Source organism: Heteronotia binoei, chromosome 10 (genome assembly GCF_032191835.1).
Source record: "Heteronotia binoei isolate CCM8104 ecotype False Entrance Well chromosome 10, APGP_CSIRO_Hbin_v1, whole genome shotgun sequence".
NCBI classification, from domain to species: Eukaryota; Metazoa; Chordata; class Lepidosauria; order Squamata; family Gekkonidae; genus Heteronotia; species Heteronotia binoei.
In genome coordinates this window covers 12799394-12823575 of record NC_083232.1, presented here as the reverse complement: position 1 = coordinate 12823575, position 24182 = coordinate 12799394, and the positions used below count along the sequence as shown (strand labels likewise).

Sequence of the window (24182 nt, the reverse complement as noted above, 5' to 3'; positions counted from 1 at the left end):
TGGCTCAGAGTACAGGCTCAAATTACACATTAAGCAATGTCCCGCAATGATTCCAAGGATCACAGCCCCTTCCGCAGACTGCCCTGTACATAACAGTCTGTTTCCTCCCAAACTGAAACACGAACAATATGCCAGTATGAAAATCCACAAGAGCAATTAGCAGAGTTCTCCTCACGGAACACCCAAGGGCTCCTTTTCAGGCAGTAGCCCAAGACACAGGGAGATGGTTGTGAGCAGCTGAAGTGCTCTGTTCTCCCCCTCCCCACGGAAACAAGCGGAATAAAGAGTCCCCGTCCCTGTCAGGAGGCAGAGCCAGTGATGCCAGCAAAATGATCCCTGTTAAAAATGTGGTGTTGACCAGAGCTCTCTGCAATGTGAAACTGTCTGAAGCTTCTAAACCTAGCCTGTTCTGGAAGTCAGGTGGTCCAGCCTGTTAAGGCTACCCTCACAAGAGCAACATAAGAACATAAGAGAAGCCATGTTGGATCAGGCCAATGGCCCATCCAGTCCAACACTCTGTGTCACATAAGAACATAAGAGAAGCCATGTTGGATCAGGCCAATGGCCCATCCAGTCCAACACTCTGTGTCACATAAGAACATAAGAGAAGCCATGTTGGATCAGGCCAATGGCCCATCCAGTCCAACACTCTGTGTCACATAAGAACATAAGAGAAGCCATGTTGGATCAGGCCAATGGCCCCTCCAGTCCAACACTCTGTGTCACATAAGAACATAAGAGAAGCCATGTTGGATCAGGCCAATGGCCCATCCAGTCCAACGCTCTGTGTCACAAAGTGGCAAAAAATTTTATATACACACACACACTGTGGCTAATAGCCACTGATGGACCTCTGCTGCATATTTTTATCTAAACCCCTCCTGAAGGTGGCTATGCTTGTGGCCGCCACCACCTCCTGTGGCAGTGAATTCCACATGTTAATCACCCTTTGGGTGAAGAAGTACTTCCTTTTATCCGTTTTAACCTGTCTGCTCAGCAATTTCATCGAATGCCCACGAGTTCTTGTATTGTGAGAAAGGGAGAAAAGTACTTCTTTCTCTACTTTCTCCATCCCATGCATTATCTTGTAAACCTCTATCATGTCACCCCGCAGTCGACGTTTCTCCAAGCTAAAGAGCCCCAAGCGTTTCAACCTTTCTTCATAGGGAAAGTGCTCCAGCCCTTTAATCATTCTAGTTGCCCTTTTCTGGACTTTCTCGACCAGAACTGCACACAGTACTCCAAATGAGACCGCACCATCGATTTATACAGGGGCATTATGATACTGGCTGATTTGTTTTCAATTCCCTTCCTAATAATTCCCAGCATGGACCTAGTGAGTTCTGTAAAGTACAGGATAGTACTGGAATATCCCTTCCTTTTCGGAAGGAATCCCAGAGCAGCCAGAAGCAGGCTGCGTTTGACTGTTAGAACGGCAAGGAGAGGAAAACAGCTTCGGCTCTTCCCAATGTCTTCGATTCGGCTCTTCCCAATGTCTTCTTTGCCGTGGAGGAAAAGATAGGGGGCTCCTGCCGTCCCTGCCCCTCCCCCACCCTCCAAAGCAAAAAAAAAAAAAAGCCTCCTCTCTCGGTTTTCAAGTCAAAAATTACCTTCACCCCAGGTGCTTTCTCACCTGGGAGAGGCTGGGGATCCAGAGAGGGAAAAGGGCAGCTTCTGAAAAGTGATTTTTGTATGGGAAAGGACCAGAGAAGAAAAGATTAAACAGTATGTCTCCTACGGGGCTATCTTCCCCTCCCACTACCTGCCTGCGGTGTTCCCTCTAAGCTGAGTCAGTGTGAGCTAGCTCGCCATGTTTTAGCCTCCTGTTCACACATTTTTGTCTTAGCGCAGGAAAAATGGCCCGAGAGCAAACTAACGCATGCGGTAGTTCACAACTATAATGCCAGTAGCTCACCGAGTAGAATTTTTGCTCACAAGACTCCACAGTTTAGAGGGAACATCGCCTCCCTCACACTTTCCCCTTCGTTTTTAAACATTTCGGAAAAATCCTCTCTCATCAACGGTTAATGTCGTCACACAAATTACAATTGCGCAGAACGACACGCAGTTTGAAAATCAGTTTTCTCCGCCACTTGACCATTCAAATAAAATCTCCGGCGAAAGGGTGCGGAATTTCTTCTTCATTCTTAACATTCCCGAAGTTATCTCAGCAGAGTTCATTTTACCGTCTGCAAAGCATCACAAGCTTTCGACAGCCATTTTTTAAAAAATAAGGACGTTGCCTTGACCTTCTCATTTCTAGCGATTTCTGCCTCAGGCTTCTTCTTTTTTTAATTGTCCTAGAATCGCTTTGTTCCCCCAGGGAGGGGGGACACGCACTGATGCCACGCACCCCAAAATCCAACACCGGCCTCCCACTGGAAAACAAAACCATTTTCGGCATGGAACACAGACCCCTGCAGATGCTGTGAGCCTGCTGTTTGCCAGGTCTCCTCGAGAGGCTTTACCTGCGCTGCTGGAGGAGCTGCGGCAGATGCCTGAGGAGCAGGAGGGGGGGCCGTGGGAAGCGGCTGTGCAGGAGCTTGTCCGGTGGGCTGAGGTAGTTGAGCAGGAGGCTGGGCGGGGACGTGGAGCAAGGGGCCGGTGGGCTCGGCCGACGGAAAGAGCTGGAAGTACAAAAACAAAGAAGAAAGGAAAGATCTCAGGCCAAAGCCGAATGGCAGAAACCCACTTGCTCAAAAAACATTCTTAAACACAGCAAAGGCATTCATGCTTCCCGAACCCTCGAGCGGGATCTGGGCTAGCGGCGCAGTCAAAACACACAACTGTTCGAAACTTCCGTAGACGAAGCGCGCGGGTTCCTTGTCGAATCGGCCAAGGGTTGGCTGGCGGAAGAGAGCACCCGGAGGGAAAGGGTCACAACTCGCTCCGAGTTTCTCCGCCTCGCCTTAGAGCAGGAGTGGCCAAACTTGCTTAACGTAAGAGTCACACAGAATAAGCATCAGATGTCTGAGAGCCAGAGGGAGGGAGATAGAACATTAATATGGTACTTGCTCTCAGCTGCTAGGACATTGTATGCGCAGTTGTGGAAGCAAGAAAAAATACCAGAAAAATGGGACTGGATTATGAAAGTTAGGTCATGGAGTGAAATGGACAAATTAACAAGAAAATTAAGAGACTGTGATTTAGAACTTTTTAACCAAGAGTGGAAGAAATTCAGAAGATATGTAGAGAAAGAGTGGAAAATAAAAGGACATTGGACAATTTTTGAGGATTAAGATTTTTAAGATAACAATATAACTCTTGAAGGGGGTTCTTCTTCCCTATGTTTCTTTTTTGTTTCGTTTTTTTTCTTGATAGTTAAGGGTACCTTTAATATCTGTTTTTTTAAAGAAAATAACACTGGCGGGGGTCAAGTAATTGGGGGAGGGGTGGGAGAAAGTAAGATGTGGGGTAGAATGATGGTCTTTTTCTTAATATATATTAAGCTTTTTATAAGTTGTAGTTATAGTTCTACTACCATATGTTACTAATAAAATTGTTTATTCACAGATGTCTGAGAGCCAGAGGGAGGGAGGGAGGGAGGGAGGGAGGGAGGGAGGAAGGAAGGAAGGAAGGAAGGAAGGAAGGAAGGAAGGAAGGAAGGAAGGAAGGAAGGAAGGAAGGAAGGAAGGAAGGAAGGAAGGAAGGAAGGAAGGAAGGAAGGAAGGAAGGAAGGAAGGAAATAGATGGGGAGAGGTGGAAAGAAAGCAACTTTAAATGTATTCTCCAAGCCACCAGCTGGCTTGGAAAAGTGATTTAAAGAGAGAAATGCCTTCTCCAAACTGGCTGATAGGGCAGTGAGAGCTTCGAGAGCCACACAATATGTGTGAAAGAGCTCCAGGAGGATTGGCTACCTCATGGGGGTGTGGCCTAATATGCAAAGGAGTTCCTGCTACCAAAAAAGGCCCTGGTCCCAGGCAAGCCTGAAATGGGAGAACTAGCAGGCCATCACCTCCCTTCTTGCTAGCAAATGAACACCTGGACCCATGGAACTTACTCCATGAGATCCGCGCCTGGTACTTTGCTTTTGCCTTTATCCTAGATTGGACCTGCCCCGGAAATTTCATCAGCTCTGGCACAATTCGGTATTAACAAGACTTCTTAAAAACCATAAATGAAGCTCATTGAAGATGAAAGCTTTTTGTTCCCTTTCTTGCAAAGATAAATGTGCAAAGCTGCATAGCGTGCCTTGTAGGACGATCAAAATAATTATTTGATACTAACAGTGTTTTTGCTTTCTTGGTATTTCTTTAAAATCTGCATAGACAAAGGGCACAGATTAACATTTTGGTGACCGTGGACATAAGGGCTTTCTTGCCAGTGTTGCTAGATCTGCAATACCAGATTATGAATGGACGCTAATAAAAAGATGTGACGCCTACAACATTTAAAAATGCAACATTATTTTTGTTAACTGAGCAGCTATGCGCTTTGCCGAAGGTAAAAACACAGTTACCCAGAAGTTAAAAACACAGTACTCGAGACAAAATTATGAAGTGCTGGAGCAACAACTTACCTCTGAATTCTGAGAAGATTCTTTAACCCTGGGAGACTGAAAAAAAGAAAAAGAAAGAAAAGTAACATAACTGTCATTAGCATGTGTCAGTTTCCCCTGTGAGCTGTGCACGTGCGCGGCTACGCATTAACACAGGAAGCTCCGCTCAGCAGCAGTCTGGGTTCTCACACTGCCCATTCCAAGACTACAGCACTCATATTCTGCTCAGGATATGAACTAACACTGTGAGGCAATAAATCCAAGCGGGCAGACGTGTTGGTCTGAAGCAGTTGAGCAAAGCAGGAGTCAAGTTGCGCCTTTAAGACCAACCAATTTTTATTGAGAACGTCAGCTTTCGTGTGCTCTTAAGCACACTTCAGGTTCAGGGTGGTGAGAACCAGAGAGGACTGTGAGGCACTCCGAAGGGATCTGTTGAGGCTGGGCGAGTGGGCGTCAACGTGGCAGATGAGGTTCAATGCGGCCAAGTGCAAAGTAATGCACATTGGGGCCAAGAATCCCAGCTGCAAATACAAGTTGATGGGGTGTGAACTGGCAGAGACTGACCAAGAGAGAGATCTTGGGGTCGTGGTAGATAACTCACTGAAAATGTCAAGACAGTGTGCGATTGCAATAAAAAAGGCCAACGCCATGCTGGGAATTATTAGGAATGGAATTGAAAACAAATCAGCCTGTATCATAATGCCCCTGTATAAATCGACGGTGCGGTCTCATTTGGAATACTGTGTACAATTCTGGTCACACCACATCTCAAAAAAGATATTATGGCATTGGAAAAAGTGCAGAAAAGGGCAACTAGAATGATTAAAGGTTTGGAACACTTTCCCTATGAAGAAAGGTTGAAACGCTTGGGGCTCTTTAGCTTGGAGAAACGTCGACTGTGGGGTGACCTGATAGAGGTTTACAAGATTATGCATGGGATGGAGAAAGTAGAGAAAGAAGTACTTTTCTCCCTTTCTCACAATACAAGAACTCGTGGGCATTCAATGAAATTGCTGAGCAGTTGGGTTAAAACGGATAAAAGGAAGTACTTCTTCACCCAAAGGGTGATAAACATGTGGAATTCACTGCCACAGGAGGTGATGGCGGCTACAAGCATAGACAGCTTCAAGAGGGGGTTAGATAAAAATATGAAGCAGAGGTCCATCAGTGGCTATTAGCCACAGTGTGTGTGTGTGTGTGTGTATATATTTTTTTTGGCCACTGTGTGACACAGAGTGTTGGACTGGATGGGCCATTGGCCTGATCCAACATGGCTTCTCTTATGTTCTTATACTTCATCAGACGAAGAATCCAGCACAGGGAGCAAAGCCATACATAGCTGAGCAGAGCCATACATAGCTTGGAGGCAGCGGCCATTTTACATTCTAAACCACTGCCTACCAGATAATTTTACTTTCCTGTCATTGGTTCTTAACTCTGTACCATGTTGCATTCTGGGCCACTGCCTCCCAGCTATGTATGGCTCTGCTCAGCTATGTACGGCTTTGCTCCCTGTGCCGGATTCCTCGTCTGATGAAGTGTGCTTAAGAGCACACGAAAGCTTACGTTCAAAATAAAAACTGGTTGGTCTTAAAGGTGCAACCTGACTCCTGCTTTGTTCAACTGTGAGGCAATATTGGAACAAACTTAACGGCATGTTGAGAACGACAACTTCATATACGTTTATGCAATTTTTCAATGCCAGGAGGTCTGAGCCAAAAGTACACATTATCACAAACACATGTCCCTAAGCTAGGGTTGCCAACACCGGGTTGGGAAATCCCTGGCGATTTAGGGGCAGAGCATGAGAAGGGTAGAGCTTGGGGTGTACATGATGCTGTACAATCTGCCCTCCAAAGCTGTCGTTTTCTCCAGGGGGATTGATTAGTGTAGTCTAGCGATCAGCTGTTGTTCTGGGAGGACAACAGGGCCCTGCCTGGAGGCTAATGAAGTGTGCGGACTCTTATCTGGGAGAACCGCGTTTGATTCCCCACTCCTCCACTTGCACCTGCTGGAATGGCCTTGGGTCAGCCATAGAATCCTAGAATCATAGAGTTGGAAGGACCTCCAGGGTCCTCTAGTCCAATGCCCTCACAAACACCTCCCCCTAAATTCACAGGATCTTCATCGCTGTCAGATGGCCATCTAGCCTCTGTTTCAAAACCTCCAAGGAAGGAGAGCCCACCACCTCCCGAGGAGGAAGCCTGTTCCACTGAGGAACCGCTCTAAACTCACAAATGCCGCCCCCTAAATTCACAGGATCTTCATCACTGTCAGTTGGCCATCCAGCCTCTGTTTCAAAACCTCCAAGGAAGGAGAGCCCACCACCTCCCGAGGAGGAAGCCTGTTCCACTGAGGAACCGCTCTAAACTCACAAACCCCTCCCCCTGAATTCACAGGATCTTCATTGCTGTCAGGTGCCCATCCAGCCTCTGTTTCAAAACCTCCAAGGAAGGAGAGCCCACCACCTCCCAAGGAGGAAGCCTGTTCCACTGAGGAACCGCTCTAAACTCACAAACACCTCCCCCTAAATTCACAGGATCTTCATCACTGTCAGTTGGCCATCCAGCCTCTGTTTCAAAACCTCCAAGGAAGGAGAGCCCACCACCTCCCGAGGAAGCCTGTTCCACTGAGGAACTGCTCTAAACTCACAAACACCTCCCCCTGAATTCACAGGATCTTCATTGCTGTCAGGTGCCCATCCAGCCTCTGTTTCAAAACCTCCAAGGAAGGAGAGCCCACCAGCTTTCAAGGAGGAAGCCTGTTCCACTAAGGAACTGCTCTAACGGTCAGGAAGTTCTTCCAAAATGTTGAGCCGGAAACTCTTTTGATTTAATTTCAACCTGTCAAGGACAACTACAGCTCTTGCAGGAGTTGTCCTCGAAAGGGCAGTTGCTGTGAGAGCCCTCTCGGCTTCACCCACCTCACAGGGTGTCTGCTGTGGGGGGGGGGGGGTAAAGATACAGGAGATTGTAATCAGCTCCAAGCCTCTGATTCAGAGAGAAGGGCGGGGTGTAAATCTGCAGTCTTCTAATATCAACACAGTTGTAAGGCAAACAGGCAGAAAAAAGTAATTAAAACTCCCTTCCCCCACCAAATGCTTCCCCATCAGACATTCGTTGAGTTTCAGAACTCTGTTGTTTTATTGTTGAGAGCCGCCCTGAGCCCGCTTGCGGGGTAGGGCAGGGTATAATTCCAAAAATTAAATTAAAATTAAACATATTAACAAATTAAAATCCACATATCAAGATTAAAACAGAGGCAACGGGGGTCGCCTTGTAGAAAAATAGGTGGTGGAGCTCATCCGGGGATTGTTATGCAGCTGCACCTACTATTCAATGGACAAGGTGGGAAGAAGAAGAAGGCTGCAGATTTATACCCCGCCCTTCTCTCTGAATCAGAGTCTCAGAGAGTCTTACAATCGCCTATGTCTTCTCCCCCCACAACAGACACCCTGTGAGGTGGGTGGGGCTGAGAGGGCCCTCGCAGCAGCTGCCCTTTCAAGGACAACCTCTGCCAGAGCTATGGCTGACCCAAGGCCATGCTAGCAGGTGCAAGTGGAGGAGTGGAGAAATCAAACCCGGTTCTCCCAGATAAGAGTCTGCTCACTTAACCACTACACCAAACTGGCTCTCTAACTTTCAGAGGTCGCCCGCTGGATCAGCTAAAAGCCTGGCAGAAGAGCTCCGTCCTGTGAACCCGGATAAGTCCCGCCTTGCCCACCACCACCACCACCCCCCGCAAAAAAAAAAAACTGAAGGGGAAGGGGAAGGAGGAGGGGGAACTCTCAGAAAGGTTCAGGAGCTGTGCTCCTGTGAGCTCCCACTGAATCCGAGGCCTGCAGTAAACAAAAGTTCAGGCATAGGCAGCAAAACCACGTAACAGCATGTAGGCTGGTAACTGTCAACGTAACATAAGCACCATGGTGATAAGGTGCTGGGGGAAGCGATAACTTTCAGAGGATGCCCGCTGGATCAGCTAGAAGCCTGGCAGAAGAGCTCCGTCCTGCAGGCCCTGCGAACCTGGATAAGTCCAGCCTTGTGCCCCCCCCCCCGCCAAAAAAAAAAAAACTGAATGGAAAGGGGAAATATCTCATTAGTATTACCAGGCAAAGTTAGGGTTGGAGATTCTTCGCCCTGCCTCTATTTAGCTCTGGTCTTTTTTTTTTATTATTAGGGTTTGTAGAATCTTTCGGGCTCAAGTGCCGTGTTCTACTGGAGAAAGTTTTCCTTCCAGACGTTTCGTTCTCAGCTGCGGAGAACATCCTCAGTGGCGTTGCAGCCGGAGCAGGCGCTCTGACCTTCTTGGCTGCTGTGCATTGAGTGAGGCCAGGGCTGCTAGAGAGCTGCTATTTCTAGGCTGGAGGGGGTGTGATGAAAGGGCAGCAGCCCTGGCCCCACTCAATGCACAGCAGCCAAGAAGGTCAGAGCGCCTGCTCCGGCTGCAACGCCACTGAGGATGTTCTCCGCAGCTGAGAACGAGACGTCTGGAAGGAAAACGTTCTCCAGTAGAACACGGCACATGAGCCCGAAAGATTCTACAAACCCTATTGATGTTACCAGCCGTGAAAACCTGAAATCTTTTTTTTTAAATTAAGATATTTTTTCTTCCACACACAAAAATGCACACAGCAGACAAGCCCCACGTAGCTCCAGGTTTCCAGCCGTGCCAACAAGAATCATTCTTCAAAAAATTCAGTAGGGCTTTAGTTCTGCTCCCAAGATTTTTTTTTGATGGATAAGCCCAAATCCTAATTAATCCACGGAAGCGAATTTAGTGGCTTTTAGTGCAGTTTGCTGCTGGGCCAGTTGAACCGGAGTACTCAGTTTTAGGTGGCGCTGGGAGCAGATCTAATCCGGATTAAATTAGGTTTGGTGTCTTAGAAATTTATAGATGATGATGATGATGAGTTGTCCAGGAAGGGTTTCTAAGGATGGAAGTAGGCAAACCTGTGAAGGGGTTTCCGAGGGTCTTGAAAGGCAACATTTTAAGAACATAAGAGAAGCCATGTTAGATCAGGCCAATGGCCCATCCAGTCCAACACTCTGAGTCACATAAGAACATAAGAGAAGCCATGTTGGATCAGGCCAGTGGCCCATCCAGTCCAACACTCTGAGTCACATAAAAACATAAGAGAAGCCATGTTGGATCAGGCCAGTGGCCCATCCAGTCCAACACTCTGGGTCACATAAGAACATAAGAGAAGCCATGTTGGATCAGGCCAGTGGCCCATCCAGTCCAACACTCTGAGTCACATAAGAACATAAGAGAAGCCCTGTTGGATCAGGCCAGTGGCCCATCCAGTCCAACACTCTGTGTCACATAAGAGAAGCCATGTTGGATCAGGCCAATGGCCCATCCAGTCCAACACTCTGTGTCACATAAGAACATAAGAGAAGCCTTGTTGGATCAGGCCAGTGGCCCATCCAGTCCAACACTCTGTGTCACATAAGAACATAAGAGAAGCCCTGTTGGATCAGGCCAGTGGCCCATCCAGTCCAACACTCTGTGTCACATAAGAACATAAGAGAAGCCTTGTTGGATCAGGCCAGTGGCCCATCCAGTCCAACACTCCGTGTCACATAAGAACATAAGAGAAGCCCTGTTGGATCAGGCCAGTGGCCCATCCAGTACAACATTCTGTGTCACACACATATATACGGTATATACACACTGTGGCTAATAGCCACTGATGGACCTCTGCTCCGTATTTTTATCTAACCCCCTCTTGAAGCTGCTTATGCTTGTAGCCGCTGCCACCTCCTGTGGCAGTGAATTCCACATGTTAATCACCCTTTGGGTTGTATATACTGCCAACTGGTATGGACGGGAGATTAAGTTGTGTGGACAAAAATGCCAAATATTTTAAAGGCATCCCCTGGTCCAAGCAGCGGAAATAAGCGTACTCAGCCACTGGAGATCCGTTATCTCCAACAAACACCTTTATTCCCTGTCCTACGCCCAGAGATTTTCGAACTCTTAGACCTCGTTGAGTATAAGGGTCAAAAGCCAACTGAGTGCCAATTATATGATGAGCTGACCTAGCAGCTTCAATCACAAGTGAGTGAACTTTGGGGTAACTGAAGAAGAAGACGACTGCAGATTTATACCCCGCCCTTCTCTCTGAAGCAGAGACTCAGAGCGGCTTACAATCTCCTATATCTTCTCCCCCTGTGAGGTGGGTGCGGCTGAGAGGCAGAGCCGAATTAACAATCAGGCCAAGCAGGCACTGGCCTATAGGCCCCCACACATTTAGGGGCCCCAGGCCAGCTTCCCTGCCCCCCATTCCCCCCCTACTTGCAGCCCTCCCTGCCTGAACGCGCAGCCAGCAACTGAGCCGCTCTTTGCCCGACTTGCCTGGTGCGGCTGCTGCTGGCGTCATCGACAAGTTTGCCTCTCTCCCGCAGCTTAGTCAAAGGGGCTTTTGAGAAGGTGCCTGCAGGCTGCAGCGGGGGCCATGGGTGGTGAGAAGAAGAAAAAGAAGATGATATTGGATTTATATCCTGCCCTCTACTCTGAAGAGTCTCAGAGTGGCTCACAATCTCCTTTCCCTTTCTCCCCCACAAAAGACACCCTGTGAGGTGGGTGGGGCTGGAGAGGGCTCTCACAGCAGCTGCTTTTTCAAGGACAACTCCTGCGAGAGCTATGGCTGACCCAAGGCCATTCCAGCAGGTGCCAGTGGAGGAGTGTGGAATCAAACCCGGTTCTCCCAGATAAGAGTCCGCACACTTAACCACTATGGCTGACCCAAGGCCATGCCAGCAGGTGCAAGTGGAGGAGTGGGGAATCAAACCCGGTTCTCCCAGATAAGAGTCCACACACTTAACCACTATGGCTGACCCAAGGCCATTCCAGCAGGTGCAAGTGGAGGAGTGGGGAATCAAACCCAGTTCTCCCAGATAAGAGTCCAAGCACTTAACCACTACGCCAAACTGGCTCTCTCTTAATGGTTAGAGCCCAAAGCAGCCCACTTAAATGTACAGCTCTTATCTTAACTTAGTTCTAAACATACACATCGATGCTAGCTTGGGAAAGAACTGCTAAACTCTTATTTTAAAAAATTACTTTTCCTATAAAAAAAGGCAGAACGCAGGTCCCTAAAACTTAGCGGAGGGGGCACAGAAAAGCCCATTACAATGCAGTGCCTTTTCAGGGCCCACGATTTCTCGGGGCGGGAGGGTGTGGTTTCAGATGATACTAAATTGTTCAGGGTGGTGAGAACCAGAGAGGATTGTGAGGGATCTGTTGAGGCTGGGTGAGTGGGCATCAATGTGGCAGATGAGGTTCAATGTGGCCAAGTGTAAAGTAATGCACACTGGGGCCAAAAATCCCAGCTACAAATACAAGTTGATGGGGTGTGAACTGGCAGAGACTGACCAAGAGAGAGATCTTGGGGTCGTGGTAGATAAGTCACTGAAAATGTCAAGACAGTGTGCGATTGCAATAAAAAAGACCAATGCCATGCTGGGAATTATTAGGAAGGGAATTGAAAACAAATCAGCCTGTATCATAATGCCCCTGTATAAATCGATGGTGCGGCCTCATTTGGAATACTGTGTACAATTCTGGTCACCTCAAAAAGGATATAATAGCGTTGGAAAAAGTCCAGAAAAGGGCAACTAGAATGATTAAAGGGTTGGATCACTTTCCCTATAAAGAAAGGTTGAAACGCTTGCGGTTCTTTAGCTTGGAGAAATGTCGACTGCGGGGTGACATGATAGAGCTTTACAAGATTATGCATGAATGGAGAAAGTAGAGAAAGAAGTCCTTTTCTCCCTTTCTCACAATACAAGAACTCGTGGGCATTCGATGAAATTGCTGAGCAGCCAGGTTAAAACGGATAAAAGGAAGTACTTCTTCACCCAAAGGGTGATTAACATGTGGAATTCACTGCCACAGGAGGTGGTGGCAGCTACAAGCATAGCCAGCTTCAAGCGGGAGTTAGATAAAAATATGGAGCAGAGGTCCATCAGTGGCTATTAGCCACAGTGTGTATATATATGTTTGTGTGTATATGTATATATGTGTATATGTATATGTGTGTGCGTGTGTGTGTGTATATATATATATATAAATTTTTTGGCCACTGTGTGACACAGCATGTTGGACTGGATGGGCCATTGGCCTGATCCAACAGGGCTTCTCTTATGTTCTTGTGTGACACAGAGCATTGGACTGGATGGGCCATTGGCCTGATCCAAAATGGCTTCTCTTATGTTCTTATATGACACAGAGTGTTGGACTGGATGGGCCAGTGGCCTGATCCAACATGGCTTCTGTTATGTTCTTATGTGACACAGACTGTTGGACTGGATGGGCCACTGGCCTGATTCAACAGGGCTTCTCTTATGTTCTTATGTGACACAGAGTGTTGGACTGGATGGGCCTGTGGCCTGATCCAACAGGGCTTCTCTTATGTTCTTATGTGACCCAGAGTGTTGGACTGGAGGGGCCACTGGCCTGATCCAACATGCCTTCTCTTATGTTCTTATGTGACACAGAGTGTTGGACTAGAGGGCCCATTGGCCTGATCCAACAGGGCTTCTCTTATGTTCTTATGTGACATAGAGTGTTGGACTGGATGGGCCACTGGCCTGATCCAACATGGCTTCTCTTATGTTCTTATGTGACACAGAGTGTTGGACTGGATGGGCCATTGGCCTGATCCAACATGGCTTCTCTTATGTTCTTATGTGACATAGAGTGTTGGACTGGATGGGCCATTGGACTGTTCCAACATGGCTTCTCTTATGTGACACAGAGTGTTGGACTGGATGGGCCACTGACCTGATCCAACATGGCTTCTCTTATGTTCTTATGTGACACAGCGTGTTGGATTGGATGGGCCATTGGCCTGATCCAACAAGGCTTCTCTTATGTTGTTATGTGACACAGAGTGTTGGACTGAATGGGCCACTGGCCTGATCCAACAGGGCTTCTCTTATGTTCTTATGTGACACAGCGTGTTGGATTGGATGGGCCATTGGCCTGATCCAACAAGGCTTCTCTTATGTTCTTATGTGACACAGAGTGTTGGACTAGAGGGCCCATTGGCCTGATCCAACATGGCTTCTCTTATGTTACATTTCTAACCCCCCGGCCCATTCATGTACAATCAAGCATATGCGGATTGCATAAAAACCAGTGAATATGCACAAGCCCAACCCTCAGCCAGGCCCATTCCCCCCCCCCCAAAAGTATACATTTTTCTGTAAACTGCTTTTAAACTTCCCAGGCCAGATGTCTGTACAGCTTAATTATAAACTGGAGGGCTTGAAAAGAGACTACATTAGCGATTTGTTTTTGAATAATTAATACCTCCTGCTGCCACACTGGAGACGCGAGAGCAAGTTCTCCTGAGTAAGCAACATGCAGGCTTCCTCTGTGAATATTAAATGGCAGTGAAGCTCTCTTTGGGAGGGAAGGAGTCGGGAGTCTCCTCTAATTGATTCTGACGCTTCCCCCTTCCGACTACAGCCTCCTCAAACGCTTTTGGCACAGAAGCTGACAAGAGGGAGAAGCTGATGGTATTTTGCAACGCAAGAACACAAGAGATGCTACAACTGGATTGACAGCAGTGATATTCTAAACTGGGGAGGGGGGAATTCTGGCTACTTGGTTCTCCTAATAGCATGATGGTTAACAGGGCTTTTTTTTTTGTAGCAGGAACTCCTTTGCATATTAGGCCACCCACCCACCCCCAATGTAGCCAATCCTCCAAGTACTCACAGCAGGCCCTGTAATAAGAGCCTTGTAAGCTCTTGGAGGACTGGCTACATTAAGAGGAGTGCGGCATAATATGCAAAGGAGTTCCTACTCCAATGGTTAAGATTACATGCCATGGTGAATTTTTAAAAAGGTACTTATTTTGCTTTATTTATATCCAGCGTTTCATCCCAATGGGGACCCAAAAGCAGTTTACGTCAATCTCCTCTCCTCCATTTGATCTTCACGAGACCCCGATGAGGTAGGTTAGGCTGAGAGTATATGGTTGGCCCAATGTCACCCAAGTGGCATCCATGGCACAAACAGGGATTCGAACCCAGGTTTCCCAGATCATCATTAGACACCTTCACCATTATACCATGCTGGCTCTCAACAGGGGGCAGGAATATCATTCGTTCTGTCTCTGATTCCCAAGGATTTGGTTTACAGACAGATCCCAAGGAAGATTGTGTCAACATGCTCCGCAAGTCTCAACAACTAAATGAGGAATTCCTTCCAGTATTGCAGAAGAAGAAGGGAGAAGGGAGGAGGAGGAGGAGGAGAAGGAGGAGGAGAAGGAGGAGAAGGAAGAAGGAGGAGGGGAAGGAGGAAGAAGAGAAGGAAGGAGAAGGAAGGAGGAGGAGGAGAAGAAGAAGGAGAAGGAGGAGAAAGGAGGAGGAGAAGGAGGAGAAGGAAGAAGGAGGAGGGGAAGGAGGAAGAAGAGGAGAAGGAAGGAGAAGGAAGGAGGAGGAGGAGGAGAAGAAGGAGGAGAAGGAGAAGGAGGAGGAGAAAGGAGGAGAAGGAGGAGGAGAAGGAGGAGAAGGAAGAAGGAGGAGGGGAAGGAGGAAGAAGAGGAGAAGGAAGGAGAAGGAAGGAGGAGGAGGAGAAGAAGGAGGAGAAGGAGAAGGAGGAGGAGAAAGGAGGAGAAAGGAGGAGGAGAAGGAGGAGAAGGAAGAAGGAGGAGGGGAAGGAGGAAGAGGAGGAGGAGAAGGAGAAGGAGGAGGAGAAAGGAGGAGAAGGAGGAGGAGAAGGAGGAGAAGGAAGAAGGAGGAGGGGAAGGAGGAAGAAGAGGAGAAGGAAGGAGAAGGAAGGAGAAGGAAGGAGGAGGAGAAGAAGGAGGAGAAGGAGAAGAAGGAGGAGAAGGAGAAGAAGAAGAAGGAGAAGAAGAATTGCACCAGTGGTCTCACATGGACAACACCGCATCCTTCAGAGAGGTCCCCCCCACAAAGCCATCCTCCCAGGGATCGGCTGGTTTCAAACCAGGAAGCAGCCTCTGTGGCTTACCCTGAGCTGTGAGATCGCCGCTCTGCCCTCTTCGCTTTCTTCATCAAATTCGTCGTCACTCCACTCCCAGCCGCCGTCCTCTGTCTTGTGTAGACGCCCGCTGGAACCCGGGACTCTCCGGACCTGGACACAATAATAAAAGCCAGAAGTGAGTCAAAACAGGAAACCTTGGGAAACTGGCAACTGGCTCACTGCCTTGAAAAACTGGAGGTGACTGCATTAGAAGAACTGAGCCCAAACAAAGGTGAATGATGCTGTTGGTCTACTGAAGTCAGTACTGTCTCTAGATTCCCTCAGTCAGACCTTAGCGTAATGGCTTCTTGGTACAGAATTAGAGGATACGGCTGCATGGAAGAAGAAGACCGCAGAGTTATACCCTGCCCTTCTGTCTGAATCAGTCTCAGAGTGGCTTACAATCTCCTTTACCTCCCCCCCACACAACAGATCCTCTGTGAGGTGGGTGGGGCTGAGAGAGCTCTCCCAGAGGCTGCCCTTTCAAGCACAACTCTGCAAGAGCTGTGGCTGACCCAAGGACATTCCAGCAACTGCAAGTGGAAGAATGGGGAATCAAACCCGGTTCTCCCGGATAAGAGTCTGCGCCCTTAATCGCTATGCCAAACTGGCTGGGAATTTGAGAAGCAGTGCAACCAATGACTGACACAATCCAAGCAACATAGAATCAAGAAACCCAAGTCCCAAGGGTCATGATCCAGTCTGACCAAGAGGAAACGCCTTCCCAATTCAGATATGGCAGTCCAAGCATAACAACATATTAAATTATGGGAGATAATCCTAGCCTCCTCAACACAGGAATTTGTCCCTTGGCACAGCAAGATTTAATTCAGGGACTCGTCAGCTGTTTCTCAGCCCTGCAATCAGTTCCATCCAAGAAGAAGAAGACGACGACATTAGATTTATATCCCGCCCTCCACTCCGAAGAGTCTCAGAGCGGCTCACAATCGCCTTTATCTTCCTCCCCCACAACAGACACCCTGAGAGGTAGATGAAGATATTGGATTTATATCCCACTTCTATCCCATTTATATCCTCCACTCCAAAGAGTCTCAGAGCGGCTCACAATTTCCTTTGTCTTCCTCCCCCACAACAGACACCCTGTGAGGTGTGTGGGGCTGAGAGGGCTCTCACAGCAGCTGCCCTTTCAGGGACAACCTCTGCGAAAGCTATGACTGACTGAAGGCTATTCCAGCAGCTGCAAGTGGAGGAGTGGGGAATCAAACCCAGTTCTCCCAGATAAGAGTCTGCGCACCTAACCACTACACCATACTGGCTCTCCAAAGCCCAAACTGGCTCTCCAAAGCCCATACCTGGCCAAGGACACACACACACACAGCCCTGGTACCTTCTTGGCTCTTTCAGTGATTGTCGGGGCCCTCTGCAACATTTTTTCTTGCAAAAACTCTTTGTTCTGGAAAAGACAACAAAAGAATCTAATTACTGCCTGGATTTTCTGCTCTTCAAAAGGCGATCATTTAGCTCAAGGAATAATTCTCAGCAAGAATTTGGGGAGGGGGGAAGAGAATGACAGCCGCATAGGTTATTTCTTCGGTTTTATTGGAATGGCATCAGAAAAGCTTTTGATGGGAAGTGCTTCGAGTAACTAACACATCAGTATCTTCCTAAGGAAAAGTCTGCGGTCCTAGTCCCTTGAAATTAGCAACGGGGAAAGCTACAGGGCTACACATCCCCCCCGATGCTTTCTGACATCTGCTGGGATGAAGTTCACCGTGCTAACTTATCTTTTTCAGCGAATACTGAAGTTTTAGCAGGTTTCTTTGAACAGGTCCCAGGGCACTGCTACAAAACAGACTGCACAAGAAACAGCCTGCTGAATCAGGAAGCGGAACTTCGGAGGGTGAGCTGGGCTGGCAACTCAGGGCAGGACATTCTAGATCAGGGGTGTCAAACGCATTCGTTGTGAGGGCCGAATCTGACATAAATGAGACCTTCTTGGGCCGGGCCATGTTGGGCCAGTCCGTGTCTGTATCTATTTAAGATTAGGTGGCAGAGACATAAGCTTTATCAAGGACACAGACAAACACAATTAAAGCTATTTTTTAAAAAAAAAACATTAGCACTCATTGGTCTTAAAGGTGCTTTCTTTGCAGCTCTCCCATGGGATCTAAGGAACTGGGCAAAGGAAGCTCTGGCTCTTTCCTTCCTTCCCCAGGAGATGAAGAGGGGGAGGAGCCTCAGCCAATAGAAGGAAGAGATGCTTGGCTCAGTAGCTCTGCTGTGCAACTGAGAGAGCCTGGCAGAGCAAGTTATTGCTCCTCCCCTTCCTCCCCAAGGGAGGAGCCTCAGACAACGGGGGGGAAAAGAGGTTTTGCTCTGTAGTTCTTGTGTGATTGAGCAAGCCTGGCAATGCAAGCTGTGATGCAGAAGGAAGCAAGAGAGGGGGAGAAGGAAGCAGATAACAACCAGTTGCTTGGGGGCCTGATTGGAACCCTCCAGGGGCCTGATTTGGCCCCTGGGCTGCATGTTTGACACCCCTGTTTTAGATGGATCGCTCTCCCTTTCTGAAGGGGAAAACACAGGGGAAACTCTGGAGTTACTCCTTGACCAGAAAGCTCTCCAGGATTCTTAGGATGGCAGGCACGATGGGCCAGGAGCAGGGGCTTTTTTTGTAGCAGGAACTCCTTTGTATTAGGCCACACACCCCTGATGTAGCCAATCCTCCTGGAGTAGGCCGTGTACTAAGAGCTCTGTAAGCTCCAGGAGGACTGCTACATGAGGGGCGTGTGGCCTAATATGCAAAGGAGTTCCTGCTACAAAAAAAAAAACCCTGGCAAGGAGAATCTTCCACTAGCTGAGACAACGACGGCAGCTGGGCTGCCTATGCCACGTGATGCCCACCAACACTTTTCTGGTGCCTGACAGGTGTTTTTAAGAAACAGACGGGTCCAGGTAGGGCCTTTGACCACTAAGGCTTCTGATTGGCTGTTCAGTAGCAGCTGCCCCCACAGCGCAAGGGTCTTTGCAGTGCAACTGCAAAGCCCTATATGGCCCAGGACCTATCTACCTTAGGGACCGTCACTCCCCACATTTCCCCCAGAGAGTACTTAGATCTGGATCACAAAATCTGCCAGTAATCCCCGGGCCGAAGGAGGCCCGACTGAAATTGACCAGACAGGGCCTTTTCAATCACAGCCCCCTGCTGGTGGAACCAGTTCCCGGATGAAGTGAGGGCCTTGCGGAACCTTGGGCAGTTCCGCAAGGCCTGCAAGACTGTCCTCTTCCAATTAGCATACGACTGACCGGCATTTAAGAACTTCGGAGGAAGCCCGGCACCATCAGATTAACACCAAATTTATAGACTGTCTCTGTTCCTTCTGTCTTAATTGTTTTAACTACTGTAAATTATTGAATATGTATTTTAATACTTATTAATTTTATTGTTCTACGTTTTTATGTTGTAAGCTGCCCTGAGCCCGCCTCGGTGGGGAGGGCGGGATAGAAATCAAATAAATAAATAAAGTAAGTTGCGGGCAGCCATTCCGTTGCTGTGCCCGCTGTGCCGGGTCAGAATTCCAAACGCGCCCGCAGGCTCCAAAAGGACGGGGGCCTCTGGCCTATGCCTTCGGCACGGGAACGCGGCCGCCTTCCTCTAAGCACTGCTAACTTCCAGTGTCAAGCGTGATACATTGGCCGTTCCCTTGAAAATTAGCTTGGGAGTTGCAGCTAGAACAAGAGCGGCCATTCATCGAGGCTGAATTTCAGCGAAACACAGGAGACTTGCATGGGCCAGCGTGCACGAGTTGAAGATTCATGTTGTTTATGATCGTGTAAGCCTTTAATGGACCTGGAATCTCCCCAGAGAGCCATTCCTTCTATATGACCCTCCCCAGATCTTAAAATCTGCCAGAGAGGACTTACTTTAGTTCCTTCTGTGTGGGAGACAAAACCTGGTAGGGCCTTCTCTGTGTTGGCACCGCAACCTGGGAAATCGGCTTTTGGGAAGAGGCTGTCCAGCCCACCAACTGAGTATTTAAGAGAGCATTTGCTTCCTCCCCCCTCCCCCAAACCCCCCAACTGCCCCCTGCAGTTTCCGTCCTATTTTTGCATAGTTTTATTGTTTGATTCATTTTGTTCTAATCGCAATTGCGTGCTTCAACAGGAAGGCAAGGACTGTTACAACCAACTTGCCCCAATTCAAGCCATGTTAACTCTGAAAATCCGCCCCCCCCCCTCGCCACCTCCAAATCAAGAGCTTCTGACTGCTGAATTGGATAAGATCTAACGGATCTCAAGAAAGAGAGCAACTGGTGAATCAGATCTGGGAGGAACCAGTCTACGATGCAAGGCATACATGTAAGGCATAGGTAGTTGTACCTTTGCTTTCTGGAAAAACTTGTGTCTTAGGAGTTCAGCTGCTGTGGGCCTAGAAGGGAAAAAGAGAGAGGGGGAAGACATTAAGAGAGCCATTAAAAACAAAAAATCTTTCTGTTTTCCTTCCTATAGCAAAACAAACTAGGTTTTAGGAATCTTTAAATAGCTTGGCCCAACTCCGGGGGAAGAGTCATAAGACAAGAATTTGGCTTAGGAGAGAGACCGCTGTTTCCAGCAGATGTGTACGTTTCAATCCACATATCAGCTGTACTGCGGGATCTCCCAAGGCAGTGTTTTTTGTACCGAAGGAGCTCGTAAAGTGACAGCTATGCAACACAACTGCCTAACTTTACACTGGAAGAGGCAGGCAACCTATGTCAACTGCGTGAGTCTTTTATATGCTTCCACAGTATTAGCTGGTCACTGTGTGTTCTTGTACATTTCTACGCATTTCAGGGGACGCGAGAACATTAGAAGAGCCCCGAGGAATCGGGCCAATATTCCATCGAGTCCAGCATCCTGTCTCATACTGCGGCCAACCAGTTCCTCTGGACAGCCAAAATCTAGCAGTGTTCAATGAGCCTAGGAAGCCTTTGGCATTTGTGCAGGGACTGGCACAGTGTGTTTGTGGGTGATGGGTCACTTAGATGTGCATACTGATTTCTTTGCTGCGTCTGGTTTGTCCAGTTCCTCTTTTGATTTCCTGTTGTGTTTTCATTAGAACATCAGAAGAGCCCTGCTGGATCAAGCCAGTGGTCCATCTGGTCCATCCTCCTGTCTCACACAGTAGCCAACCAGCTCCTCTGGAGGGCCAACAACAGGGCAGAGAGCCTGAGCCTTCCCCTGAGAAAAACATTACAAGAGCCCTGCTGGGTCAGACCAGTGAGGGTCCATCCATTCCAGCCTCCTGTCTCACACAGTGGCCAACCAGTTTCTCTGGAGGGCCAACAACAGGGCAGAGGGGCTGAGGCCTTCCCCTGAGAAGAACATCAGAAAAGCCCTGCTGGATCAGACCAGTGAGGGTCCATCCAGCCTGCTGTCTCACACAGTGGCCAGCCAGTTTCTCTGGAGGGCCAACAATAGGGCAGAGAGGCCAAGGACTTCCCCTGAGAAGAACATTAGAAGAGCCCTGCTGGATCAGACCAGTGAGGGTCCATCTAGTCCAGCATCCTGTCTCACACAGTGGCCAGCCAGTTTCTCTGGAGCGCCAACAATAGTGCAAAGAGGCCAAGGCCTTCCCCTGAGAAGAACATTAGAAGAGCCCTGCTGGATCAGACCAGTGAGGGTCCATCCAGTCCAGCCTCCTGTCTCACACAGTGGCCAGCCAGTTTCTCTGGAAGGCCAACAATAGGGCAGAGAGGCCAAGGCCTTCCCCTGAGAAGAACATTAAAAGAGCCCTGCTGGATCAGACCAGTGAGGGTCCATCTAGTCCAGCATCCTGTGTCACACAGTGGCCAGCCAGTTTCTCTGGAGCACCAACAATAGGGCAGAGAGGCTGAGGCCTTCCCCTGAGAAGAACATTAGAAGAGCCCTGCTGGATCAGACCAGTGAGGGTCCATCTAGTCCAGCATCCAGTGTCACACAGTGGCCAGCCAGTTTCTCTGGAGCGCCAACAATAGTGCAAAGAGGCCAAGGCCTTCCCCTGAGAACATTAGAAGAGCCCTGCTGGATCAGACCAGTGAGGGTCCATCCAGTCCAGCCTCCTGTCTCACACAGTGGCCAACCAGCTCCTCTGGAGAGCCGACAACAGAGCATAGAGCCTGAGGCCTTCCCCTGAGAAGAACATTAGAAGAGCCCTGCTGGATCAGACCAGTGAGGGTCCATCCATTCCAGCCTCCTGTCTCACACGCTGGTGACAGCGCTGATGGACTTTCCCAACTTGCTTTTATTTACTTGCATTATTTATACCCTACCCTCCCCCCGCCTCCCCGTGAGGACCAAAGCAGCTTCCATGGTTCTCTCCTCTCCTCGATTTTACTCTCACAACAACCCTGTAAGGTAGGTTAGGCTGAGGACATCGGACTGGCCCAACAGGGGAGTGAGGATGTGAACCCTGATCCTAGCCTATCCATGCACTGCCCAACGAAGAAGAACTGCAGATTTACACCCCGCCCTTCTCTCTGAATCAGAGACTCAGAGTGGCTTACAATCTCCTATATCTTCTCCCCCCCACAACAGACGCCCTGTGAGGTAGATGGGACTGAGAGAGCTCCCACAGAAGCTGCACTTTCAAGGTCAACTCCTACAAGAGCTATGGCTGGCCCAAGGCCATCCCAGCAGCTGCAAGTGGAGGAGTGGGGAATCAAACCCGGTTCTCCCAGATAAGAGTCCGCACACTTAACCACTACACCAAACTGGCTCTTCCAAAGTGCTTCCCCCTATGTCACACCCAGCTGCCTAATACCCATAAATTGTTATATCATTTATCTGGAAGAACCGGGTTTGATTCCCCACTCTTCCACTTGCACCTGCTGGAATGGCCTTGAGTCAGCCAGAGCTCTCATAGGAGTTGCTCTTGAAAGGGCAGCTGCTCTGAGAGGCCTCTCAGCCCCACGCATCTCACAGGGTGTCTGTCGTGGGGGGAGAAGACATAGGAGATTGTAAGCCACTCTGAGACTCTGATTCAAGGAGAAGGGCGGGGTATAAATCTGCAATTCTTCTTCTTCTTCTATATCATTTATAACATTTTTATGTCATTTTGTTAGTATCAAATAATTCTCCTTCTCCATCCCTTGATGGGAAAAAGTGCCACCAAGGGACAGATAGCCCTGCAGATCTGCAGACAGCCACCATATCCCTGTTCCCACCCAACTTTCATAAAGCAACTTTGGTCCCCAGCGGGACTGAATGGGCTCTCCAACTCCACTCCCGCTACCTTTTCTCCGGATCTTTCTGCAGGCACAACGAAATCATCTTCCGGAAGGACTTCCCGTACTTCTTCAGCATCTCCTTGTCCTGCACCCCCGTCTCGAGCGAGGGGGGGTCATTTTGTAGCGTCAACATTAAGACCTGGAAGAATTACATTAGTCGGGACCAAAAAGGTTGGATTTCAGTGGAGAGGTATCTGGACAAATTCATTATATAAATCTAAGTCTATCACTATTAGGTTAAAAAGGTAAAGGTAGTCCCCTGTGCAAGCACCAGTCGTTTCTGACTCTGGGGTGATGTTGCTTTCACAACGTTTTCAGGGCAGACTTTTTACGGGGTGGTTTGCCATTGCCTTCCCCAGTCACCTACACTTTCTCCCCAGCAAGCTGGGTACTCATTTTACCAACCTCGGAAGAATGGAAGGCTGAGTCAACTTGGAGCCGGCTACCTGAACCCAGCTTCCTCCGGGATTGAACTCAGGTTGTGAGCAGGGAACTCAGACTGCAGTACTGCAGCTTTACCACTCTGCGCCATGGGGTTCTTCCCAAGGTAAAGGTAGTCCCCTGTGCAAGCACCAGTCGTTTCCGACTCTGGGGTGACATTTTCACGGCAGGCTTTTTACGGGGTGGTTTGCCACTGCCTTCCCCAGTCATCTACACTTTCCCCCCAGCAAGCTGGGTACTCATTTTACCAACCTCGGAAGGATGGAAGGCTGAGTCAACTTGGAGCTGGCTACCTGAAGCAGCTTCCGTTGGGATCAAACTCAGGTCGTGATGGTATCTTATTCCAAAGAAGCTCTTTCATAGGAAATCTTTGTCAAAACCAGGTTGTTGGAAGCAGTGTGGGTCCTTGGGCTCATTTATACACTGCTGGTGGAAATGTCCACCAGCAAAAGATTTTTGGAATAGCATCTTAAATATTACTAATGATATTACTGGATGTATGGTTTCTAACACAGCTGAGTCAGCTTTATTAAACTTTGGGGGCAATACAAAAATGAATGAATTGAGTAGAAATCTAATTGCAATCTTATTATTAACGGCAAAAACAGTGTTAGCGCAAAGTTGGAAGAAAAAGAATGTGCCTACAGTTCAAAGTCAGTTTCACAAGGTGTGAGATTTGTTAATATCTGATAAACTGGCAACACAGTTATCAATAGCTGATAATCCTTTATATAAAGCAGGTTTCAAGGAGCAATGGTCTCCTTTTATAAAATACGTTGCTTCTCAAAATACTACGTAATGTAGATTGCCTAGGAAATACGTGGATTTCAACTTTTATTGATTTATTATGCCTATGCTGCTTATTTTTTTAGCTATAATGTCTTTGCAATTACTGTTTGAATTTATTGATGCGTTTTTTTGTCTTGCTCTTCTTATTGCTTTCATTTATCTTCATACGCATCGCTTTGCAATTTTAAAATAAAACTTTGAAATTTAAAAAAAAAACACCTAGCTCGCTACCTAGTAGCTAAAAGAAC

General features: G+C 48.2%; 1 protein-coding gene across 1 annotated transcript in view; it reads right to left on the bottom strand.

Moving 5' to 3' along the window:
* OXSR1 (oxidative stress responsive kinase 1) overlaps positions 1–24182 on the bottom strand; it is a 177522-nt gene that overhangs the window by 19414 nt on the left and 133926 nt on the right. Inside the window, exons 9-14 of the mRNA XM_060248292.1 lie at positions 22710–22843; positions 19838–19886; positions 16848–16913; positions 15488–15610; positions 4520–4555; positions 2469–2627 (exon numbers count right to left, since the gene is read on the bottom strand). Of these exons, the coding sequence (XP_060104275.1) occupies positions 2469–2627; positions 4520–4555; positions 15488–15610; positions 16848–16913; positions 19838–19886; positions 22710–22843 (567 nt within the window). The remainder of the gene's footprint in view (positions 1–2468; positions 2628–4519; positions 4556–15487; positions 15611–16847; positions 16914–19837; positions 19887–22709; positions 22844–24182) is intronic.